Here is a 22,390-nt window from a genome sequence, read left to right as displayed (position 1 = left end):
CTGATTAATCACGGCTGCAGCTGCTGCTCTATTCCCGCCGCAATAAAGAAACCAAACTCAACCTCAGACCAAGCGCTGCACCTCCACGGAGGGACGGGACGAGACGAGCGGAGCTGCCCTCCCTCAGCCGCCAGGCGGCGCCCCGGCCCCACCACCGACTTCCACTCCATGCCCCGGCACCGGCTCCGGCCATGAGGCTGCAGCGGGCGGCGGCCCGGTTGCTGTCACTCTACCAACGGGCCGGGGCCGCCCTCCCGCCGAGGCGAGCGGCTGTGCGGGCAGCGGGGCAGGTGAGGCGCGGGCCGGGAGCCGGAAGCCGGGCGGGAGGGAGGGACGGAAGCTTGGGGCGCTCGGCCCCTTCCTGCGCGTCCCGGGGAGGGCGCCTTTCGGCGGGGTCGGAGCTGTACGCCAGCCCCGGGGAGAGCCGGGTGAGGCAGCGGCCTCCCCTTCCCTCCTCTCCCTGGGCGGAGCCGAGGTTCCTGCTGTGGGCTGAGAGCGAAGCTTGCCAGGGTGCAGTGGTGCTAGCGGCCGGAGGAGGGGATGGCCTGGCCGCCCCCCCCCCCCCCCCCCCCCCCGGCCGGGGATTACCTCTGTGGGTTTCGAGGGCTCCTCTGTCCCCGTCCTGCGTTCGGCGCCGGCTGAGGCAGCGCGGCCCTCCCCTGCGGGAGGTGCTCGGTGTTGGAGAGGGGAACATCAGCCCCGCACATGAGCTGCGGTGGTCGGTTGAGAAAGGAAGAGACAGCAGAAGCGGCTCGGGGCTGCTCTGAGGTGTTCGTGCTCTGAGGAGAGCGGCGCTGGGCGGGACGGGGAGCAGGGAAAGCACGGGGGGGGGGGGGGGAGGCAGCTTTGGGGTCTTCCTTTTGAACACAAAATTGCTTAGAAACCGAAACTTCTTTTCCTCCCCCCTCAAATTAAGTTTTCATTGTCTAAATATATATGTATGTATAGTCCATTCCCCCCCCCCTTACTCCTGGCATGTATTAGTTATTGCAGTGCTTTGGCTAACTCCACCTGACTTCCACAATGATTCACGTTAACGTCTTTCTTTTAGTTAAGCACATGGGTGCATCTTGTCAGGGATGATTATAGTGCATGGGCATGATTATGCCTTGCTTCTTTTGCTCCTGGTGTGTCAGAGTCCCAGCAACCCCTGTATTGTTAGCATATTGGGTACTGAGAAGGAGTAGTATCGACAAGCTTTGAATGACCTCGTTGGACATAGGGAAGAAGAGAGAACAATAACTTGTTTGTTCTCTGAAACTTCTGTTATGTCTTGATTGTATGTGTGACGTCACCTTGGTATTTGAGCATCCTAATACCATGGGTACTAAATGGATTTAAATGCCTAAAATGTTCTTCTAGCAATTCTGGTATGAACTAGGGAGGGTTTCATTTGGTTTTATTGCCTTTATTTTTTCCTCCCTTCTCTGAAGGTGGAAAGTAAAACAAAAGGGAAACCTCAGAAGCAGATCTGTCAAGTTGTCCTGGATCATTTTGAGGAGCAGTACACAGCAGAACTGGGAGATGCCTGGGCCAGCATCAGGTCTGTTGTTCTGGGGAGAAGGAGGAGGGAGGGGAGAGGTCCTGTTACTTTTTCAAGTGCTTCTTAAAGTAGCTTTGAAAAGAGCCATGGGCTGTAGCAGCTGCTTCAGTTTATTTTCAGTTTAGAACTAGCATCAGAGTGTGAAATAGCACAGGATTAAAACTTGGAATTTTTAAGTTTTTTTTTCCTGGACATTATTCTTGTGGTGTGATATTTTTGTTCTCCTGTATGCATATGCACTACAAGGAGGCTGACGTCTTGCGTATGTGTTGACTGCTTGTAACAACAGAGTCCAAAAAGCATCCCTTTATATACTTTATATATATATAATATAAGCATATATACTTGACTGCTTATAACAACAGGGTCCAAAAAGCATCCCTTTATATACCCTAACAGCTGCTGTTAGGTTTGGTTTTGAGTTTTTTCTACAGCTTTATAGTATCTAGAGAGACTGGGACAAAGATGGTAGGAGATAATTCCTATAAATACAAATTCCCTGATTTATTTCCTTAGAAGCAGCTGATCATTAACAACGTGTACAGAAAAGGCCATCACCTGATTTGGGCCTTGATCACACAGAATCTACTATAGAATGGGCTGTGGTATTGAGAGGAGACGTGTGCCTTTCCCTGCTGACTGGTGGTTATTGCCCATGGGAACAACAGCAGAAGAACCCTTCTGGAGAAGTTATTGCTTAGCTTATATACTTTTCAGTGGGAGCTTGTACAAAAGCTGCTGTTGTGATCAGAGCCACAGTGACTCTGAGTGGGAAAGCACTTTACATGTTCAGAGTCGTAGAAACCATGTGGTTCCTCTGACTGCCCTCTCTGGTTTCGCCTCTTTGGATTAAAAAGTAGTTTAGAATAAGTGTCTCTGTTGTTTTGGTTTGGTTTTATTTTTAAATAGATGTATAAGATTCGTTTAAGTGAATTAACTTAAAAACTTTTTAAGGTTGGGTCAATGTGTGTTTCTCTTTTAGGCAGTGAATAGTCCTGAGGAGTGTTTTTTGAGGATAAATGGGGAAAAAAAGTACTGAGAGGAATTCAAATAGAAAATGAAGGAAATTCACATGAGAAAGGCCTGAAAAATAGAACTGAAATACAAACAATATATTCCTACCATATAAGCACTGCTTTTTTGGCTCTCTTCCAGAAATATCTATTTGTTTAGGTTTTTCTGGCCAGATGTTTTCGGAATAGAAAAGGAAATTTAGAAAAGAACACTTGTAAAACCTGCGTCTTATGGTGTTGGCTGGAATAACCATTGCAGAGCCAATGTGATTCTTTTTGTTGTGAATTTTACAACTAATATTATGGTTGTTCTTTGAACTGAGGGAAGTACTTTATAGTCAGAAAGAGCATTATGCTTCTACAATCATTTGTTAAAGAATTAGGGGAAAATAGCGAACATATTATTTCAGGAGAACTTAGTTCTTTAAGTGCAGTCATCAAGGGAAACGCTGGCTTGATTTCCTATTAGAACTATTTTCCTGCGTGCGTTTCTTAATCATACCTAATCAAAATGTTTCCTTTTTATTATACCAGAATGATCCAATGATGAGGTTGTTACCCTTGGTAAGGAGAGGCTTCCTACACTATGGAAAGCTCATTTTATCTGTCAAGTTATTAAATAGCTTTTTCTCTCTCCAATCTAGAGATGTGCTCACGTACCCATTGTGCTGGCAGTACGCGGTTCTGCTCAACAAGTTCTGCCATTCCCTGGAACTGGAGAGCACCTTGGCTGTGAAGGGATATCATCCTGCCTTTCATGGAAGTTTGCCCTATCTTCCATCCTCATTGAAGTGTTACATTAGGAGAACTCCTGGGAGATACCCTGCACAGAAACATCAGGCTGGGAAACTCAAGGAGTATTATCTGCTGAATGCTGCTTCGCTGTTGCCAGTGTTGGCATTAGAAGTGAAAGATGGGGAAGATGTTTTGGATCTCTGTGCTGCACCAGGGGGTAAATCAGTATCTATACTGCAGTGTGCCTGTCCAGGTAATGTATCAAGGTGCTGTTAGAAACCAATCCCTGGCTCTGTGCCTGGGCTATTTCAGTTGTGCCTGTTTTCTGTGCAAGATTTGCTCTGGGATCAAAATCCCAAGCAATGTATATTCCAAGTAGTTCCATGCTCTTTAGCAAGGTTTTTATGAAGTCTGTTTACCTAAAAGAGGGTGAAAAATACATTAGTTATTTAAATATAGGTTGCTGCAGACAAACAGACAAAAGTGGAATAGCTCTACGTTTTTCTTCCTCCACTGGTTCCCTTATTGTTACTTGTCAAGAAGTTACTTAAAATCATGCAGACTTGTTGGCACAGGGAGGCAAGTAATCTGCAATCTACCTCTCTAGCCAGTGCTATGCAAATAGTATTAGTAAACCTGTAAGCGTACTGATGTAAAATGGAGCATAACAATTTAAACGTGCTACTGCAAAAGCTTATGATGAGGAATTGTTCTGTATCAGTATTTAGTAAGCTCCGTGTCTCAATCCACCTAGGTGTTGCAGAAGAGCACTAAGATAATCACAGTGTTTGGAAGGCGACAGCAAGCAGCAGCTCAGTTCTTCCAGGCCAGGGAGTAAAAGCAATCTGTGATTGGTGTTTCCAAGTTTATACATTAGCTTGGATAGTAATTGTCTCAGGATGTTCACAGCACCTTATGTTCTTACTGCTGAGGCCATCACTATAACTACCTGCACTTGTTAATTACAGCTGGTTCTCCCTCCCTCTTCCAGAGGCATGAGGTGATGCCATTCAGATAATTCAGATTGCCCTTTCAAAAGGTTTGGGGAAAAACCCCACACTTTCATCCCATGGCTGCTTCTGAAGATAGGTACAAGTTGTTGCTGAGAACATAAGGTGTAAGAAAGCTTCTTAATATAACTCAGTGAATGCTAAGATGTACCTTACTCTGTGTGGCAAACATGGTGTGGACAACGTGTGGAGACATGACAATAGAAATATTATTAGATTAGGAGACAGGACTGAGAGGAAAAAATACCTTGCTGTATTTCTGTTCTGGGTAGGAGCAAGAGCAGGGTTTCCTCTTCTGAGGAGGTAACTACTCTGGCTACATTGTTAAAATAAGTGCAACCAGAAGGCTTTTGCTAAAAAATGTCTAGCCTAAATGCCAAATAAATAAGGGGTTGGGCTGCTCAACTTAGGATACACAAAACTGATCTTTTACTTATTTAAAAGACAATGAGGGGCATGTACTCCTTTTAGACAATCACTCAAGGAGCCTAGAAAGGCACTCGCTTAGCACTGGTCTTTGGGTATGGATCGCGTTTAAAGTTAGTTTTACTAGGGAAGTCTATTGCTACAGCAAGTATTTGCTAGTAAATATTTATGGATGGCTTTGTTAGGAGCATGTGGAAATTTACTCGGGCTTATAACGTTTCAGCAGTGTTCTAAATGTGCAGTAGCATAAACAGAAGGTGTAAACTCTATGGCAGTCATGGCAAAACAGCAGAACTTCTGAAATTGATATAACTCCTTGTATTTGGGGAAAAAAAACCCAAAACCAAACAACCAAATATAAAGACTTATTTTAGGGTGTTTACTTTTTTTTATTCTTTTCTAAGGTCAGTTTCACTGTAATGAATATGATGATTTGAGGTCAAGATGGTTGAAAGAGACAATAGAATCCTTCATCCCAGAGCCTTTGGCTAACTTGATAATGGTCTCTAAACTGGATGGTAGACAGATTGGAGATCTTAAGCCTGAATTATATGATAAGGTAACAATATTATTTATTTGCAAATTATGTTTCTGCATTCTGCTGCTTTTTTTTCTTCCTATGCTGCTCTCTCTTTAATTCTTTTTTCTGCCCTCTTCCCTGCTCTCCAAATATCTGATCTATCAAAGGGAACCAATGTCACATACAGGAGGATGTGCAGAGCCTCAGGAATTACCTTATGAAGTATGTTGTGCATTTAATCACCTGTTAGATGATGTCACCCGTTTGACCGTGGTAGCGAATTCTGAAGACCCGGTAGCTATGTTCTTCCAATGATGTGTAATTATGAAGAGGGGAGGAAGCAAGTGAGAGCTGTTCAGATAGAGGGTACTTCTTGAGCAGTAATCTTTTATTTCCCTTGAATAACCTCATAAAAACATTTCAAAATAGTAATTATATTATTTCTGCCTCTAAGAAACAAGAAAATTAAAAGGGTATTCTAAGTGAAAAAGTATGTTGAGTAGATTTTTTTTTGGCATACAGTGTTCAGAAAGTATCTGTATTGTGAATTGTCTTATTTGCTCTTCTTTGTTGTATAGGTACTAGTTGATGCTCCTTGTTCGAATGACAGAAGTTGGCTATTTTCTTCTGATATTCAGCAAGCGACACTTAGGCTAATACAAAGGAAAGAGTTATCATCTCTGCAATTCCAGCTGCTAAGGTGAGAAGTGCAAGGGAAACCTGTTAAGGAGCTTTTCTTAATTAATAAAAATGACATGGGAGCAAGGTTTGTCATATTTAATAATCAAAATCAGGTTTCACTGTGTGAAAAGAATGTGAAGAGTATGCTGCTGCAATGCTGGTTAGAATAAAGAGTTGATCTAGGTTAATGTGAATATGGGAATTTGTATGGGGTAGTATAAGCAGTGAAGCTTAGGTCCTTCATTAAAACATTTTTCTGCAGTCCTCAACTCGCATATATATATATTCATTTTCAGATGACTCCTAACATTTTGGTACCATATCAAAGTATTTGTGGTGGACACAGCTAAAATGGTTGCAGATACATTCCTCAGCTGAAGCAAAAATGTGCATATAGTTTTTAATAGCATTTGTTTTAACATTTTATCTGTAAAAGTAGTCTATAAACCAGGCAAGCTGGGTATTCTTCCCCAGACACCCTTTGTTGTTGTTTGTGTTGTATTACAGAATTGTCCCTTATGGTTCTTTATCACCCCTTTTTGATAATAGAGCTGTGACTCCGGACTTAACAAATGACCGACCATCATTAGGTGATGCTGATCATTAGATCAGAATATGCTTTCTGGGCTATTTATAAGAAGAGATTGCATCCACCGTTGCACATCCTTACGTGTTCCTTGAATTTAATGCCCTTTTGACTGTTTGTAGCACAGAAAGACTACTGGTCATCACTGGTAAGGTAAAAAAGTAAAAGAATGTGAGGTTTGGTGGGAAAGAGAAGACTGTTGGTTTATTTTTCAAGCACATCTACCCAGTAATCCAAATCAAGGTTGTCATGTATTACACTTTTTAATGATACCAGCCATAGGCTGGCATTTGTGAAGCATTTCAAACCCTACAGTTTTTCTCATTGGGCAAAAAAAAAAGTGGCTTCCCAGTAATACCTTCTATACTTGAATGTTTCTTCAAAAGTAACAGTCATGCCTGAAGTCAATCTGTCAAGGCAAATTGAGGGAAAAATAACATATTATAAGAGAGAGAAAGAAAGTTTTTATGGAAAGTTCCCATTGCAGCAGTTCAAGATAGTTTTGCATGACTTCCCGTTGAAAAAGGCCGAGCGGAAGCGTATGATTTATAACAGGAATATGAGTATCTTATTGCAGTAATGCATCATGTCACCCATTTCCTTTGAAGAAATCAATCACATTTAAAACACTGACCTGTTTCAGTTTTCCCTTTTCAGTATTTGACATATAAAATCCAATTTGTGAACCCCTACCAAAAGAAAGCATATATCATGCAGAGAAATTTGGAGAATTTGCATAAATCACCCCAGATTGTAATCCTGAAGTGGAGAATTCATGACAGCAGGAACCTTGTATTTTAAAAAAGGAAACATTTCTGTCAACCCAAATAAGATTTAATTGAATTATTCCTAAATCAAGAAGAGAACTTTGCTTCCGTTTCAAGTATAATTTAATGTAGCAACAGGAATTAGATTGGTAAGGACAAAATGCATTTGATACGTAAATTAGAGTAAAAGGATGGTAATTTCAGTTTCGTTGCTCAGCATAGGTCCGAGTAGTTCTGTCAATTGACCAATCTATTGTTATGTGCACTGGAATTTTCTTCTTCTTTTGGGGTTTTTTGAGCGTATGTAATAAATGACCAAGTTCGAGAGTTGGAGATTACAACCATTATTGGGTAAAATATTTGACATGTGCTTAGGTAATGTTATAGCTACCCACTGCATTTTTATCGTTCCTTTTATCTGATCTCTTATGACGAATGAATTGTCAATGCTAAAGACATCTCGGATCCTGTGTGAAAAGGAAAAAGGAAATGGTAAAATGAGACCAGGAAAGATGTAGCTGTACTGCATCTTGTGTGAGTCAGCTCATACAGCGCTACGTCTGGTTTATCTGTTCTAATTACCTGGTACTTTGTGCTTGTGGGTGTTTCTCACCTTGGTTCCTGTATCTGTAAAACAAAAAACAAGTATAAAGCTGGATCACAGCAATTTTGTTGAGGGTAGCGTAAGAAATACCATGTAATTTGAAGATGAAGCTTAACGTGTAAGGACCAAGCATTATTTCAGTTTAGCAGTAGTATTAAGTCTAAGGATAACACACACGTGAGAAGAATGAAATGCAAAGGAGAGTTGTGTTTTCATGTCTATCAAGTGACACTCAGCCCAAAACTTGAGATTCCTTCTTTCTTAATTGAGAGGAAGTGAAGGAAGGAAAAGTATTTTTTGCAGTACAGTGTAATTTGTTAAGTACACAGAGGCTTCAGAGAATGAAGAGCTGGGACAAGTGTTGAAACTGATGCAGTGATCTTTCTACTTCAGTCTGAACAAAATCTGAAATGTAAATAAGTGGCAGAAATGCTGAACATCAGATTTCATAAGCAGTGAGGGCACCATTGATTTGAAGGAAATTGAGACTGTAATGATTGTTAATACCAAACCAAAGCGTCCCTGCTGAGTGCTATAAGCCAAGAACACATTGCAAATCTTGTTATTATTTGGATTGTTCATGCAGAAAACAAATTGCAAAGTAAGGAAGGAATGTTCATTTCCTGATACTGAATGCTAGCACAAAATACAGCGGTTCCTGTAAGTGAATTTACCAGTGTTATCAGTTCTTGGATAGAAATTAAATTTTGGGTTAAGTTGGAGTGCGTAACAATTTAATGGTGAAACTATTGTGGATGTTGTACTTATTCCTACACCAGTTAACTGCAGCTGAAAGCAACTGTGGTAGGGTTTAGCTGAAACTAAATCCAACAGGACAGAGTTTAGAAAGTGCAGCAAGGGCTTTTAGACTACTGCAACTCTTCTCTCCACATCTCTTGGTAGTTAAATAGTTCTGATTGGTGTTTAATAGAGTTCTGGTCCACAGGAGCTCAGACTAAAAGATACATATTGACTGAATTTCCTTTTTCTCCTCTTTTTCTCCCTAGTAGTTAGCTTAAAGGGAGATAGTTTTGAATACATAAGACATGCACACGCGAAATGAAGAGTTTTGGGGGGAATTCTGGGTACATGAGAGGTTTGAAGTGTGCTTTGGATTACTGGCAGCAAGATAAGTCACACAAAATGCTTATTTTTCTAGTTATTCTCTTTTGAGTTGTATGTATTCTCTTTTTTCGAAACTCAGGATGAAGCATTGAACTTGGCTTGAGAAAACCAGAAAACCCTTTATTCTTCCTAGTTAAGGAAATGTTTCAATCCCTGTTCTGCTTATAAATACAATGATTTTAAAGGAACTGTTCCTCATTCTGTATAACAGACATACCTCCTCTTACAAACCTTATGCAGCTGGCATGCAATAGCCAGATAAAATGAATGTTTCCCTCTGTACAAGGAACATTTTTGCTTTGGATATCAGTCATAACAGGGTATTTGAAATTGGTGATCTTTTCTGAAGTAAAGACTTCTGGAAGTTTTGAGGTTATTGGTTTTGCTTTCTAACTGAATAGTTTAGGGGGCAGAGGAGTTGTGCACACGCTTATAGTTGGAAGGAAAAAGAAAAAGAATAAAAATGTCAACTCAAATATTCTGAACCTATTTTTTTTTAATTAAAGGGTACTTAAACCATTACTTAATGCTGTGTGTAAGTAACCAGGTATTGTGCAAACAGCTTCATAAAACTGTTGATCTTTGCCTTCCCAGAACAGAGGCTGCTGATCATTGCAGCTGCTTTGCATGGTGGTTTACCAGTCTGCACACATGGGCTGTAAAATGAAGTTGACCGTTCCTCTTAAGTCATCAGGTAGAACTGGCAACCCTATGTCTTTATAGGCTAATCTGCATGCCAGAGGACCAGCTTTACTTTCTCTAGTCCAAACCTTTGAAAGTGTGCCTTGCCTTACTTAGAATAAATATTAAAGGTTGTGATGAAAATGTAGGCCACAGGTATAACAAACCTCACATTACAAGCTTCTCTTTTCTTTTCTCTGGTATGTTAAACTCAGTGGTGTGGTTTCATAGAATACATATAGTTGTAGTTTTATTTGTTGAAAAGGTCTTTTTCACATAGTGTGTAGTAAATAGTGTGATTTACTGGAAAAAATCCTGATACTTCTCCTCCTGCATTCGATGTCGCCTCTATGTTTTCACTGAAATGTAGTTTTCTACATGTACCTAGAATAGGAATTGCATGCTCTTAATTGTGGGGGGTTGTTTTGTTGTAGAGTGATGGTAAAATCTGTTTTTTGTAAATATACCATCATAGAAGATGGTACCACTGTACTATATCTGCTTTGTTTAACACAAAAGTCTTTATAGCATACGAGCACGCAATGGTGAAGTACAAAGGAAGACACTTGCAATTAGCTTGTTGTTCTGTCCAGTCAAAGCAATCCAGTTTTGTTTGTGATTTGCTACTGACAAACCAAATTCTCAGCCTTTAATGGCCATTGTAAAGGTAAGGAGAGCCAGTGTCTTGAAACCTTACAAAAAGTTACTATCGTAGAAGTTGCTTGAGTTTTAGTGTTGGGCATTAAGGGGATGGCAGGGATGAGTATCATGGGGCAAGGAGAAGCGCAGAAGAGTTTCCCCAGAAATCCAGCAGCTCTCTTGTGCCACAGGTTTCTGTTTTGGGATGTCCTGGGCTCCTGCACAGCAGCTCCCTGGGTGAAATTCAGGGGTGGTTTGGAGTGACCTCAGGGAATTCTGAATCATGGTACCAGATGGAGAGAGGCGAGCTGAGGAAAGAAATGAAGTGGATGCTGTTTTCTGTGGAGAAGGGAAAGAAAGCACATAGGAAAGTGGACAAAACTATGGTGAGGATTGCTTCATCACGCTGCTTCAGCTCTTTCCCTGGAATTTTTCTCTTTGCTCTTCTATAGCTGTCTATTTAATCTACTTGTTGTCCATAACAATCTAGGCAATCAGCTTATCTGGGAATTCTTTAGAATTGCAGCTGCTGGACCAACAAATCTGTAGGTTGTGTGGATGATTCCTTCTTTAACCACATTCTACTTTAGGAATGAGATGTTAAACAGTTTCAGATTTTAAGTAGTGCCTGGTTCCTTAAGTTTTTGGTAGTTACCTGGGAGTAATTTATGGATCAAGTCCCTTTTGGTATGCTGCAAAACAGAGTTTATTGAATCAATAAATAACTTGAATTAATTGAGTTAATAAATGCACGAATAACCAAGTAAGGTACCCAGCAGCTAGCCAGTTGTTTTGAGATTATGGATGTACATTCAAACACAAATTTTACTTTAATTCCACTTTCAGTCCTTTTGATGTATATGTGCATTTCATAAGCTGCAAGGAAAAAAACACTAAAGCTGTATGGGAAAGTCTGTAGTAGGCTTTGATGGTCTCTTGTTCTCCCTTCTGTAGCTGAAAAGGTCCTGCTTGGGCTATATATGTTTTTCTTCTTGTAAACAGTAAATTTCAGTTGGGAAGAGGGATGGAGCTCTGAGAGTGTATCAGGTAAGAAAGTAATCCTGGGATGACTAAAGTGACGGAAGGATTGAAGGTTTGTCACAGTGGACTACCTCTGGCTGCTGGAGGCTAGCCAGCTAGGAACAACCTTACTGTTGGTGATACTGAGCATGCAGAAACCCAGCATGTGAGTTTGCAAGGCAGCTGCAGTGTTGGGAGTGGGAGTAAAACTCTTGAGCGTTGCGCTTGTGGCTCTTGAATCTGAGAACAGGATGTAAGCCAGTCAGTTACCGTTACTGAGGACTGCAGTTCTGGTAATGCAAAGGATATCTCCTAGCCCTGTCTTAACAGGATGAGTATTTCAGAAGTCGCCATGCCTTAGAGGAGAAGGCTCAATAACGTTAAATTGAAGGTTTGGTTGTTGCTTTAGAAGAATTGAAAACAATTTGCTAAACCCCATGTTACTTATCAGAATTTTGGGGACAGATTTTGGCTAGAGCTGAACAGGTTGGGGTTTGTGGTGTTTGGTTATTGGGGTTTTTTTGGTGACTATGTCTACTTTTATTTGTAGTTCAGTTTAATGCCAAGAATAAGCAGTTCACTTCAAGTTTTTCCTATTGTTACCATGCTATTCTGAACTGTAATGTCTTTTCCACAGTAGCAAAGCTTACTTTAGAGAGGACTAGAGGGAGTACATGCTTGGGATATGGAGAGAATATTTGAACTAGTGTCTCTGTCTCCTGTGCACTTCTGCCACTGCCTGTCACAAAGTATTATAATAATGGTATTTTGACAAAGGAGGAATTTTCTTATCATTTTGAGTTGGTTTGGAGAAATAAAAGGAAAATCTTTAACATGCAGGCCATATTACCACGATTTAGATGGACTCTTGTGAGAGGGAGAAGCAAATGTGTGATATGTGTAGTCAATAAAAAGAATAGGATTGAGGGTAAAAGCAAATACATCTTGACAGGCTTTGTCTCTTGAATAGCTGATTAAAGGGTTGGCTGTTTTTATTCTGATCAGACATAATCTTGCATATTGAGCAGAAATACATCCCAGTTGCCAAAAGATGGCACTGTTGAAGTGTTGTATTGTTTTTAAATTGCCCTAAAATTATATATAATCTTTTTACTGTAATAGTGATAATGGTTGAATGATTAACATAATTAATGCTGACCCTTCCAATAGCACACAACATAAACCCAAGTATAGGAGGAATAGGCTGGACATGCAAGTGCTAGCTATAGTATGAAATATATATTTATTGCCTGCCTATTTTTAAAAGGATGCTTGAGACACCAGGACTTTTAGAATGAACAAATTGTAAGCCTTGCATGTTAAATTTTCTCTTAAGTTTGAATATCCTCGTTTTGGTTCTGGCTAACCAAGTTTAGTTGATGTAAGAGTTTCTTGGGTTTTGAGTTGTTATGTGACTCTAGAATGGTCTTTTTCCCCATAGGTATTAAATAAGAATACTGTTGTGTTTTCCCCTAGTTTATTGTTATCTCCTTCATTGTTAGATGTAAAGTAAATCTTGAGAAAGAAACCGAATAATACTGGTTTTAAAAGACCAATGTTCTTCAAAAACCTTATCCAGTACTCCTGTAAGAAGAGGGGTTAGGGCAGACCCTGCAAAAATATGAAGTATTGCTAATTGGTTTTTTAAACCTCATTTAGAATGAGGAGAGGAGCAATCTGCATGTGTTAAATTGTTCTAGAGTACTTCCTGAATGGGGTGGACATCAACCACCCTCTTCTTTGGATTACAGAGGTGCCTTGTGCTAATGTGCTGGAAGGATTTACGTGTGGGTACAGTGGCTGTAGAGGGATAATGTCAGTAGTTCAAAACAAGTGTGGAGAAGCATCAGGCAAATTTCTGTGGAATGATGTGCCAGTGATCCTCAGTCTATCCTGCAGTTATATAATTACTTCTTTTGAGTACTGTTTCATATCATCTCCTGGAAGAACTAGCATAGGACATCTTGTATACAGGCCTTACCTGGTACATATGGCATGTTAATGGATTGCCATGTATTTCACTTAGTCTTTTCTGCTGTGCCTTGACCATCTTATGGCCCCAAAACAATAACCTCACGCTTCTGCAGCGGTGTAGTATGACAGCATGTAGCATAAAAGCTTGAGTTACACATATCAGCTGCCAGAAGTGGTGCTGCTTCTTTAGGGCCTTGATTGCAGGTACTAAGGGGTTAGTTATCATGTTACTAAAGCAAAAACGGTTGTAGGGAAAGATGAGCAAGTTATGAGGCTCGAGGAAAAGTTTCCTGTGCTTTTAATATGTCTTACTTTTCTGTATATGAATCTTGAAACTTTGCAGTATTAGTGCCTGCACCATGTAAAATTCATTATGGTAAATGTATCTAACTGAATTTAAGATTATGGAATCAAATATAACTAGGTTTATATTGAGACTGAAAGTTCTAGTTCTTTAATAAACATTGCGCCACTGAAAGAAAAATAACTGCAGATTAATTATATTGAAGTGATGTATTTTATTTTTAAACAGTGTATTGTAATAAGAGGAAGGTGAGGAAATATTTTAGGGTCTTTTGCCCTAGCATCCTTTCAGTCGTTCTAGATTTGGAGCCCATTTTTGGAAGTTACAGAGTACCTTACAATAGGCACCAAATTCCTTCGGCCAAGAGTCAAGCTTTAAGTAAGAATTTGGGGGATAATCCAGATGTCTAATACAAAAGGACTCTTGCATTCTGGACCATGGAGTCATTAGAGCAGTAGTGGGTTCTGCCAGATGTCTGCAAGTTGTACTCTAGCTCCAGCCTATCCCTCGGATAAGCTTGTTTTTGTCCATTGCTCATGAAGGAAGACCAGTTTGTCAAATTTATTTGAACGGATTCTGTTATGAATGAATCCTCTTCATGCTGGTGATGAGGGGATCAAACTCCCTGAATCTGCTTAGCCCAGCACAGTATCACCCTTATGACTTTGAGCCTAGCACTTCTTCACTTTGAATTTTGCAGCTCAGTGCAGGTTTATCAAAAGCCAAGCACAGCTTAATCAGGGATGGCAATTGGTTGACTTTGAACACAGCCACTGAAACAACTGTTGCTGAACTTGACAAGATGGATAGATACATTGATTAACCTTGCAGTGTAAAGTAATCCTCCTTAGATAGTTTAATTCACCACTTGGGTTCAGAATAAAGATAATTGCTCTGAACAGCCTGACCTTTCTGGGTCATGGCCAGTGAAGATTCCCAGGCTAAGGAAGCTTAGAGTAGGACGTTTTGATGGGAGATTTTGGGGATTTCACTTAGAAACCTGTGCTGCCCTTTCCTCTGAATCACTGCCTCAGTGACTCAGCTGTCGGAGCATGGGGCCTTTGAAAGCGTTGTCTTGAATGGTTGTTACTTTATATATGGTGTGAGATATATATATATGTATACACCATATATATATATCTGTGTGTGTGGTGAGTGTCCAGGCTTTTAACCCTGTAAGCTATAGGGATATCTACTTCTTTGGTATATACCTTTTGCGTTTCACACTTTTACATGGTAAAAATACTTTTGTTCTTGTTTCATGTAGTATCCCTCTTATAGGTAAGAAAGCAGTTGCTGTTATCTGCATCTGTGTATAAAGTTACCAGGTATGCTAAAAGTACTTCTTGACTGTATTGCAAAAGCATTTTCACGTTTTCAAGCCAACTAGCTGCTCTCTCGTGGCTCAGCATTCCTGGATGCATGGAAAACGTGTAGCTGAAGGGGATATTCTATGAAAATCAGTAAAGAAGGTGGTTTCTAATAATACTGTGCAGATCAGCTCACCTTTGAGAGCACATTTAGACTTCAGGTCTGGTCTCTTTGAGTTCTAATATGAAAGCTAAAAAGCAAGCAACATGGGGGAAAAAAAATGCTTTTATGTTTTCCAGAGCTGATATGAGGTCAAGGAGACAAGGAATCAGTGCACAGTTCTCTTGCTAGCTTGTTAAATGGGCAGCTGCAGCCACAGCAGGACAGCTGCAAACAAGGCAGCTAGAGAGACAGTGGAGACAATTTTGGTCCTCAGGTCCAGTTCTATTGCTTTTGTAGCCTGCTAAGAAGTATATATGTGTTGGGATACAGAGGGGAAGAAGGGTGAATATCTGGAGCTGAGCAGTTCAAATGAATGCTGGCAACTGCAGAATTTTAGGAAATAAAATCTGGAAGTGATTTTGGAACGACACACGCTCTGGTTTACTGTCTCAAGGTGGCATTGTAGTGTCCTACATCAGCCCGTGTCTAAAACATTCTTAAACATCTTCTCAGACTCTCAGAAGCTACTCAGAGGCCTGAGATAAGCTTGCAGTTTTGTGATAGCTTTAGCTAATTTTGGAAGAATCCTAGAATGAGTCCATAAGGCCCGGTTAAACTGAAGGTATTCAGACCACCTCAGTACTGTGTAACCTGTTCTTCACCTATAACAGGCTGAACTTGAGCTGCTCACTCACTTTAGCTAAATGTGCTAGCCATCTGCTCACAATCCAGCTTTTTACTGAAGACTGGTACAACAAAGGCATTAAACACTGATTTTTCTTTGAACATCGTAAGTTGAAAGAGTTCTGTTCTTTTATGCCAACTAAAATTGGAGTAGTATAGACTGCAGTAAAATATGTACTTGGCTTGGTGATTAATGTAACCAAGACTCAGAAGAAGTGTGCAAGATAACGTGTACGCTCCACAGAGAAACAAATTTGGTATAATACATAGGAGTTTTCACCTGGGAAAGTGAAGAGAGTTGTATTATATCTGTCTGAAACAGTCATTTGACCTGGTATTTCCTTCTTATTTTGGACAAGACTTTCAGAGTAGCTTTGATCTGTGATCTGCTTTGATCGTGCTTCTGATGAGGCTTTTCTTTATCGATCCTTTTCCTGAAAAGGCCCAATCCTGTTGAAAGGACTTATCTCTTTCCCCTTGTATTTTCTCCTTTCCTTTCTCAGTTGTTTTTTGTTGAGATATCACACTTGGCAGGTCCTCAACTTGAGGAGCTACTGGTTTATTTTTCCCTTAGATTTCTTTTTTTTTCCCTTTTTTTTGAGAGGGGAAAACAATGATGCAGTATTATCAGTAATACTTAGCAATCCAAGATTATTCAGTGTCTGGCCATACAGCGTGACTATGTGTGTCATTGTGCTCCACGAGTCTGTGCTTCCAGTATCTGCCTTGCCCTCATGCACTTAGTAAACTCCCAGTGACACATTTGCAGTCCCTTGAGCACACACCTCAGTGTCTCTCTGCTATTTACAAGCTGAGTAACAGCATTCACTTGATCAGATTCTCTTGGTTTTTAAACAAAAGAAGTTTTGGGTTGGGAACAGTTGTACCTTAATGTGATACTTGATTTAATATGATCCTAGGAAACAGTAATATCTGTCTTTCAGTAGCAGTGAGGTGGTCTGTTTAGCTTACAATTCATTCTTTGAGTCACTATGTCCCAAAGACTCCAGAGTGTCCAATTAAAAGAGGTTATCTTAAGAGAGCACTTCTATAGCAAATGAATTTCTAGTGGAGCTTCCCCTTTCAGTTATGCAGTGGTACCAGAATTGAAGAACGTTCTTCTGCAGTACAAGATCTTGGGATTTTTCTCCTTACTCTTTTAGAATTTGCAGTAGTTGAATATGGACTACACATCTCATTTCTGTACTCTCATAGGTTGTATTTTATCTGTCTGAAAATGGACCTTGCAGATCTGCTTTAGTGGAAAGTAAGCAGTCTGCTTAAACTCACTTTCAGTGAGAAAGTGGAAAAAACCCTCTGTTCTGTCCATCCATCCACCAGTCATGAAGCTTTCAGGATACTTAAAATCTTAAGCCACTGTTTTGCTTTTGTTAGTCAAACTTTGTCAACAGGTTAATGGGTGAAAGGCAAACAAGAAGACAGTGTGATCTGGTAAGTCATATTTCCTTAGGAAATTGGGTTGAAAAGCAGTGGCTCAGTGAAACCCCTGAGTCCTCTTACCTGCTATGTAAGTTGCAGCATTTGCAGAAATGGTTGTAAAGGTACAGCCCAGTAATGAGTTCAGACTCCTGCTTCAACTGTGCATTCTGAGGTTGGTTCACACAAGCAGCTAGCTATCTGATTAGCACTTTTGATGTGGTGGAACCCATTTTATATGCACCAGTTGCAGCATTTTCACAGTTGCGCTGTGCATATAAATGTTTGAAGTATGTTCTGCAACTCTGAATGGGTGCTGCTTTCTACTTGTCACTGTTGTACATAAAATACCTTCACTTAACTGAGAATGCATTAATAAAGGGGAAAGCGAAAATGTGTTGCGGGTAGTTTCCTGGACTGTCAATTATATACTGTAAAAACATTTTCATAGAATCAAGGAATGGCTAGTGTTGGAAAGAGTATCCAGTTTCAACCCCCCTGCCATGGGCAGGGACACCTCACACTAGGCCATGTCACCCAAGACTCCATCCAGCCTGGTCTTGAATACTGCCAGGGATGGAGCATTTATCACTTCTTTGGGCAACGTAATGTTTGTCAGTCACTTATACCTATTTATAACTCTAGATTTATAAATCTTTAGATGTTCCCCCCCTTCCCAGTGTTGTCCTAGGACCATAACAAATTCCATTCTTGCTATACATCACCAGTATGTCACTTCTTATGTTGATACAATTTTTTTTTTCCCATTATTTGCAGGTCTGCTATTAAAGCATTGCGTCCTGGTGGATCGTTGGTCTACTCTACGTGCACCCTCTCAAAGGCAGAAAACATTGATGTAATAAATCTCATTCTGAACTCCTGCAGTAATGTTATGCCTGTAGATATAAGTGAAATGGCCAAAGCTGTTTCTCACGAATTCAGTTTTCTCAGTGGTACTCAACAGCATGAACTTCTGGTTCTCCCAGAGAAGGGGAGAGCATGGGGTCCAATGTATGTAGCTAAATTAAAGAAAGTGTAGTCCATCTGATGCCTGTTAGTTTCTTATAAGGGGTATGTGATAAACGAACGTTGATTTCTAATACATCATGTATATATGAACATGTCCAAGGCAACTGAATTTAGAGCATTGCTGTTTTGTATCAGCTGATGCCTAATAAAAGGATAGCTAGACACTTAGTTTAGCTGAAAACGCTGAACGTGTCTTCCAGTGTGGACCTGTGGGCCCTTGTGAAGTCCTTATGAAGTCAACAGAGCTTTGTATTATTTTCAAGGTGGTGCTTTTAAATGAATTTGTGTTCAACAACAGGAGCCTGATGTGGTGGGGTTTTGCACTGGGCTTTGTTTTCTGCATTTGGGTATTTTTTAATTATTTGATTTTAATACATTATGTATTAAAATAAATGGTTTCAATGGTCTGAAGTCACGGAAATCCTGCATTCTCTCTCAAACACATCTAGAAACCTGTTTTTCTGTACAAACTGATTTGTATGCAGAGTCTGTCATCTTAAGCGCTGACTATTCCAAGCACAGGTTTCGTATTTGCTAAGTTGTTTACTGGTTAAAAACTGTCTTTTGCTTACAGTTGCAAAGGTCAGCAGCTGTATCGACAACAGCTTTTTCTGTATTTTTTTTGTATTTTTGAGCTTACAAAAGAATGTAAATTGAAGAGTAAATTATGTTGACATGTCCTTAAAACAGTGGATTTAGGTGTGTTTAGCTTTGGTACTCATTTCATGCAATTTCGCGGCATAATGCAGTATATCCAGCAGTCTCTAGAGCACGTATTTGAAACAGAAGCAGAATGATTAATAACCACAATAATAACACAGTATGCAGAGTTTTGTTACACAGTTACGGTCACGATGAGCAGAACAGGCAGTCTGGAGAAGTGGCTTATCCATTGAGTTAGGACACGACGAATTCACTAGCATTTACCTGTGGTGTGTAAGGAAGGAGTCCCGGTGCAAACGTGTTCTGATGTTTATGGGTTCCCTCAATTATGCCACATAATGATGTGAATAAATATGTAGACATGTTCATGTGTATCCACATGCCTGTGGTTTAGGTGTAAGAACTTTTGATCCAGCAGTGCTTGAGTTAACACCTGTGAGTGGATCGTGTAATGGTGTACGTGTTATGTCAGATGCTTGGCTTGAAGTAGAATGGAGCCCTTTCATCCTTTTGGGAGCAAAGAGGAGTCTTTCTCTGGTTGAAGCTTATACCAATTATTTTTAAGGAATGGTGTTTTAAAGAGTAGTTTGGTTTTTTTTTCCTGGTAGATGAGTTGTTTGTGTAGAAATGTGTGAGGCTGCACACGTTTATACATTTCATGATTTGTGTGTACATCCTCTGTATATGTAATTATGTATTTTTACAGTCATCAAATATGCATTAACAAGTCACATTTATATTTTTTTTTTCTGTATACAAAAGAACATTAACTTGTAAGCACTGGGAAAACTACTAAACTGGTGATTCTGCACCTTGCTAACAAAGGCAGGAATGAAGCTGACTGCATGAGGTCTTCTGTAAGTACCTCCAGGTAACCACCCTGGAAATGCAGTAGTTCCACATTTAGTTTCTCCAGTGATTATTTTGCTGTGAGCTCACAAATACTTGTTACAGCTGTGACTGAGCTGCCTTTTATCTTGGAAAAATTCAGTCGACTTTTCACTGTCTTTATTCTCTGCTCACCTTGTTACGTTGCTGAGCCTCAACTTTGCATTCACAGCAGTACTTTGTCAGTGCACCCATGGTCATGGAGCGCTCAGCATTTGTCCCCACTCTGAGCATTGTGGCTGCTGGGAGGGTCTTGTCCATAGTGACTAGAGCAATGAGAGGGTACTGCTTAGAGGCATAGCACGTGAGCTGAGGAAGACTTTAGTTGCCTAAAAGCAGATGCTGATCCTGAGCAGTAGCTTTGGTTCTTCAGGTTTCTGTGACTAAGAAGAGGATGTGTTGGGGGGTTGGCCCTCACAATGGTGTCTTGCTGGTCCACATTTTACTGAAGGAAATGAATGGATAAGGTACTCTGCCCCTTAGGTGCATGAGCTTCCCTGGTTATTTGTTCCCCTACTTTGTGATGAAAATCTTTGAGGTGTCTCTGTAGTAATAAATTGTCAGCAGTGTTTCTGAAAAATTAAGAGGATATAAAGCATGTGCAACTTGAGGCACAGGAGTTACTAATGTATGTAGGTGATATTGTGTTCCCATGAAAGGACCTAACAAACAGCATCCGTCCCAGAAATGTTGAATGTAATATCCAGATTTGGAGTCATCTCAGGTTACTGGATGAAATAACAATACCTTTGTCAAAATGCTCTCCATCAGTTTTAGTTGCCCTGTGGAAATTGAAATGGAAAGCCAAGAGTGTAACTTACTCAGGGATGGAATTAAAATATGTAGTTAAACTGAATGGCTGAGGAGAGCATGGTCTAGATAATCACAGAAAAAACAAAGGGGTCTTTGAAAATGGAACTTTGCTCAATTTCAGCATATGGGTGAGTCCCTGTGAACTGTACTGCATGAGACCTAAATTAGGCAGCAAGGCCTCCTGGTGTATGTAAAAGCTGCACTGTGTTCTGCATAACCCTTTGCTGATCTCCTGGAGTTTCTTTTTAACTTGTCTGAGAATGCACCCAAAAGGGATGTAAAAATGAGGCTAATAAGGAAGTGATTTCTTTTGCCTTGCAGCAGATGAATGCTAGTCCAGACTGCTGTGGAGTTTTTCTGTTCTGTTCTAATCGGTTCTGGTTGATGCTGGTGGTATGGTAAGCGCATGTCAGGGAAGAGGGGTGAGAAGGGAAAAGCAGAAAGGACGGGTGGCATGCCTGTAGAAGTAAGGGGCAAAGTTTGCTCATGTTGGGAAGCAGCGTCCACTCAGGGGTGCTTCTTGAAAGGGTTTGTGTCTGTTCAGGTACCTCTTAGATACTTTTGATGTCCTAGGATGACTTCTGCTCACCTTAAGGACAAGGCTGCGACATTTTCCCTTTTTCCACCTTTTTTCCAGGGAACTGTAGTTGAATTCCTTACTGTGTCCAGTCTCCTCTTTAACAAGCAGCACTGATGGAAATAGGGTAGTAAACAAGTCAGTCTGGCTTGGAGGAAATGGCAGCCCCAGGGTAAGCAAGATGAAGGGAAAAAATGACTATTTTTGTTGGCTTGTGGAGTCACCAGAGGAATCTTCATGATCTCTAATGAAGGCAATTAAGACAGTGTTTGTGCAACTAGTCACCAGCATATGTATTGCACTCATCAGTGCCAGTGTACTTCAGAGGCAGCAGAGAGAATTGGAGCTGAAATACTATCCTGCTTTTCAGCCATTCCCTTTTCAAACATACCAAAAGCCATTTCCCTGTTAGTTTTTTGGGGGTGGCACAGTAAGAAACAGAGGCCTTCTCTAAAGGCAACTTTGGTATGTGCCAGATTTTATCATTTATTCAGTAACATCTGACACAATTCAATTACAGCTTGCCAAAAGCATTCTCCACTGCGGAACAGAGTGGAAAAACAGATTACACACAAAGGGCTGTGGACTGTTACAGTCAAGTAGGGGACTAATGAACGCTTGGCTTTCTTAGTAAGATGTGCAGAGAGAGCTTGAAGCACACACAGAAGGATCCAAGCTACACCTGTGGAAGAAAAATGTATATTACAGGGGAAGAGATGCTGTGGATTTTGGCTTGGAAGAGCAGCAATGCTGCATCCTGCACCGGGAAAGGTCTGTGAGTGTCTGGGTGGAAATGAGAGTTCCTTTAGATGGTGCTGCTGCGTCCCCACCATGTGTTTCTTGACTAAAGATAGGTTTTTCTAAGGTAGATCATAGCAATCATGAGACATTTGCCAGAAAATGCTTTCATTGGCTGATCCTCCTGGCTGCCTCTTAAGATTTGGGGTCAAGGTCTAATGTTCTCAGAAGGTTTTATTTTTAGTAGTTGTACACAGCTTTCACCAGGGGCAAGCATCATAGAGCTCCCATGGCTCCATTTAAAAGACGTGTTTCAGGTGGTACCAAAATAACATGCTTCAGTCAGAAAGTCGCAACTACTGTTGCGAGGAAGGGGTGGAACATAAACCAGGGTTTTGTGTTGGTCTTTGTATTTCGCTGAAGAATTTCCACTCCCTGCAGCTGTGTTTAAGGTTGGCAA

At 40.6% G+C, this 22,390-nt stretch overlaps 1 protein-coding gene across 1 annotated transcript; it reads left to right on the top strand.

Moving 5' to 3' along the window:
- Window positions 1–182: 182 nt before the first annotated feature.
- On the top strand, window positions 183–18,267 carry NSUN3 (NOP2/Sun RNA methyltransferase 3). The gene is made up of 6 exons (XM_061454329.1): window positions 183–290; window positions 1,434–1,543; window positions 3,201–3,544; window positions 5,132–5,286; window positions 5,826–5,947; window positions 18,000–18,267. Exons 1-6 carry the CDS (start codon window positions 192–194, stop codon window positions 18,259–18,261), a joined length of 1,092 nt encoding a protein of 363 aa, XP_061310313.1. The 5' UTR covers window positions 183–191; the 3' UTR covers window positions 18,262–18,267.
- Window positions 18,268–22,390: the final 4,123 nt, after the last annotated feature.

Source organism: Pezoporus flaviventris, unplaced genomic scaffold, assembly GCF_033815535.1.
Source record: "Pezoporus flaviventris isolate CSIRO_AGI_PZ_B2104156 unplaced genomic scaffold, CSIRO_AGI_Pfla_v1 ptg000015l, whole genome shotgun sequence".
Taxonomy (NCBI): domain Eukaryota; kingdom Metazoa; phylum Chordata; class Aves; order Psittaciformes; family Psittacidae; genus Pezoporus; species Pezoporus flaviventris.
Note: the sequence above shows the minus strand (reverse complement) of the source record. Positions and strands in the feature narration are given on the sequence as shown.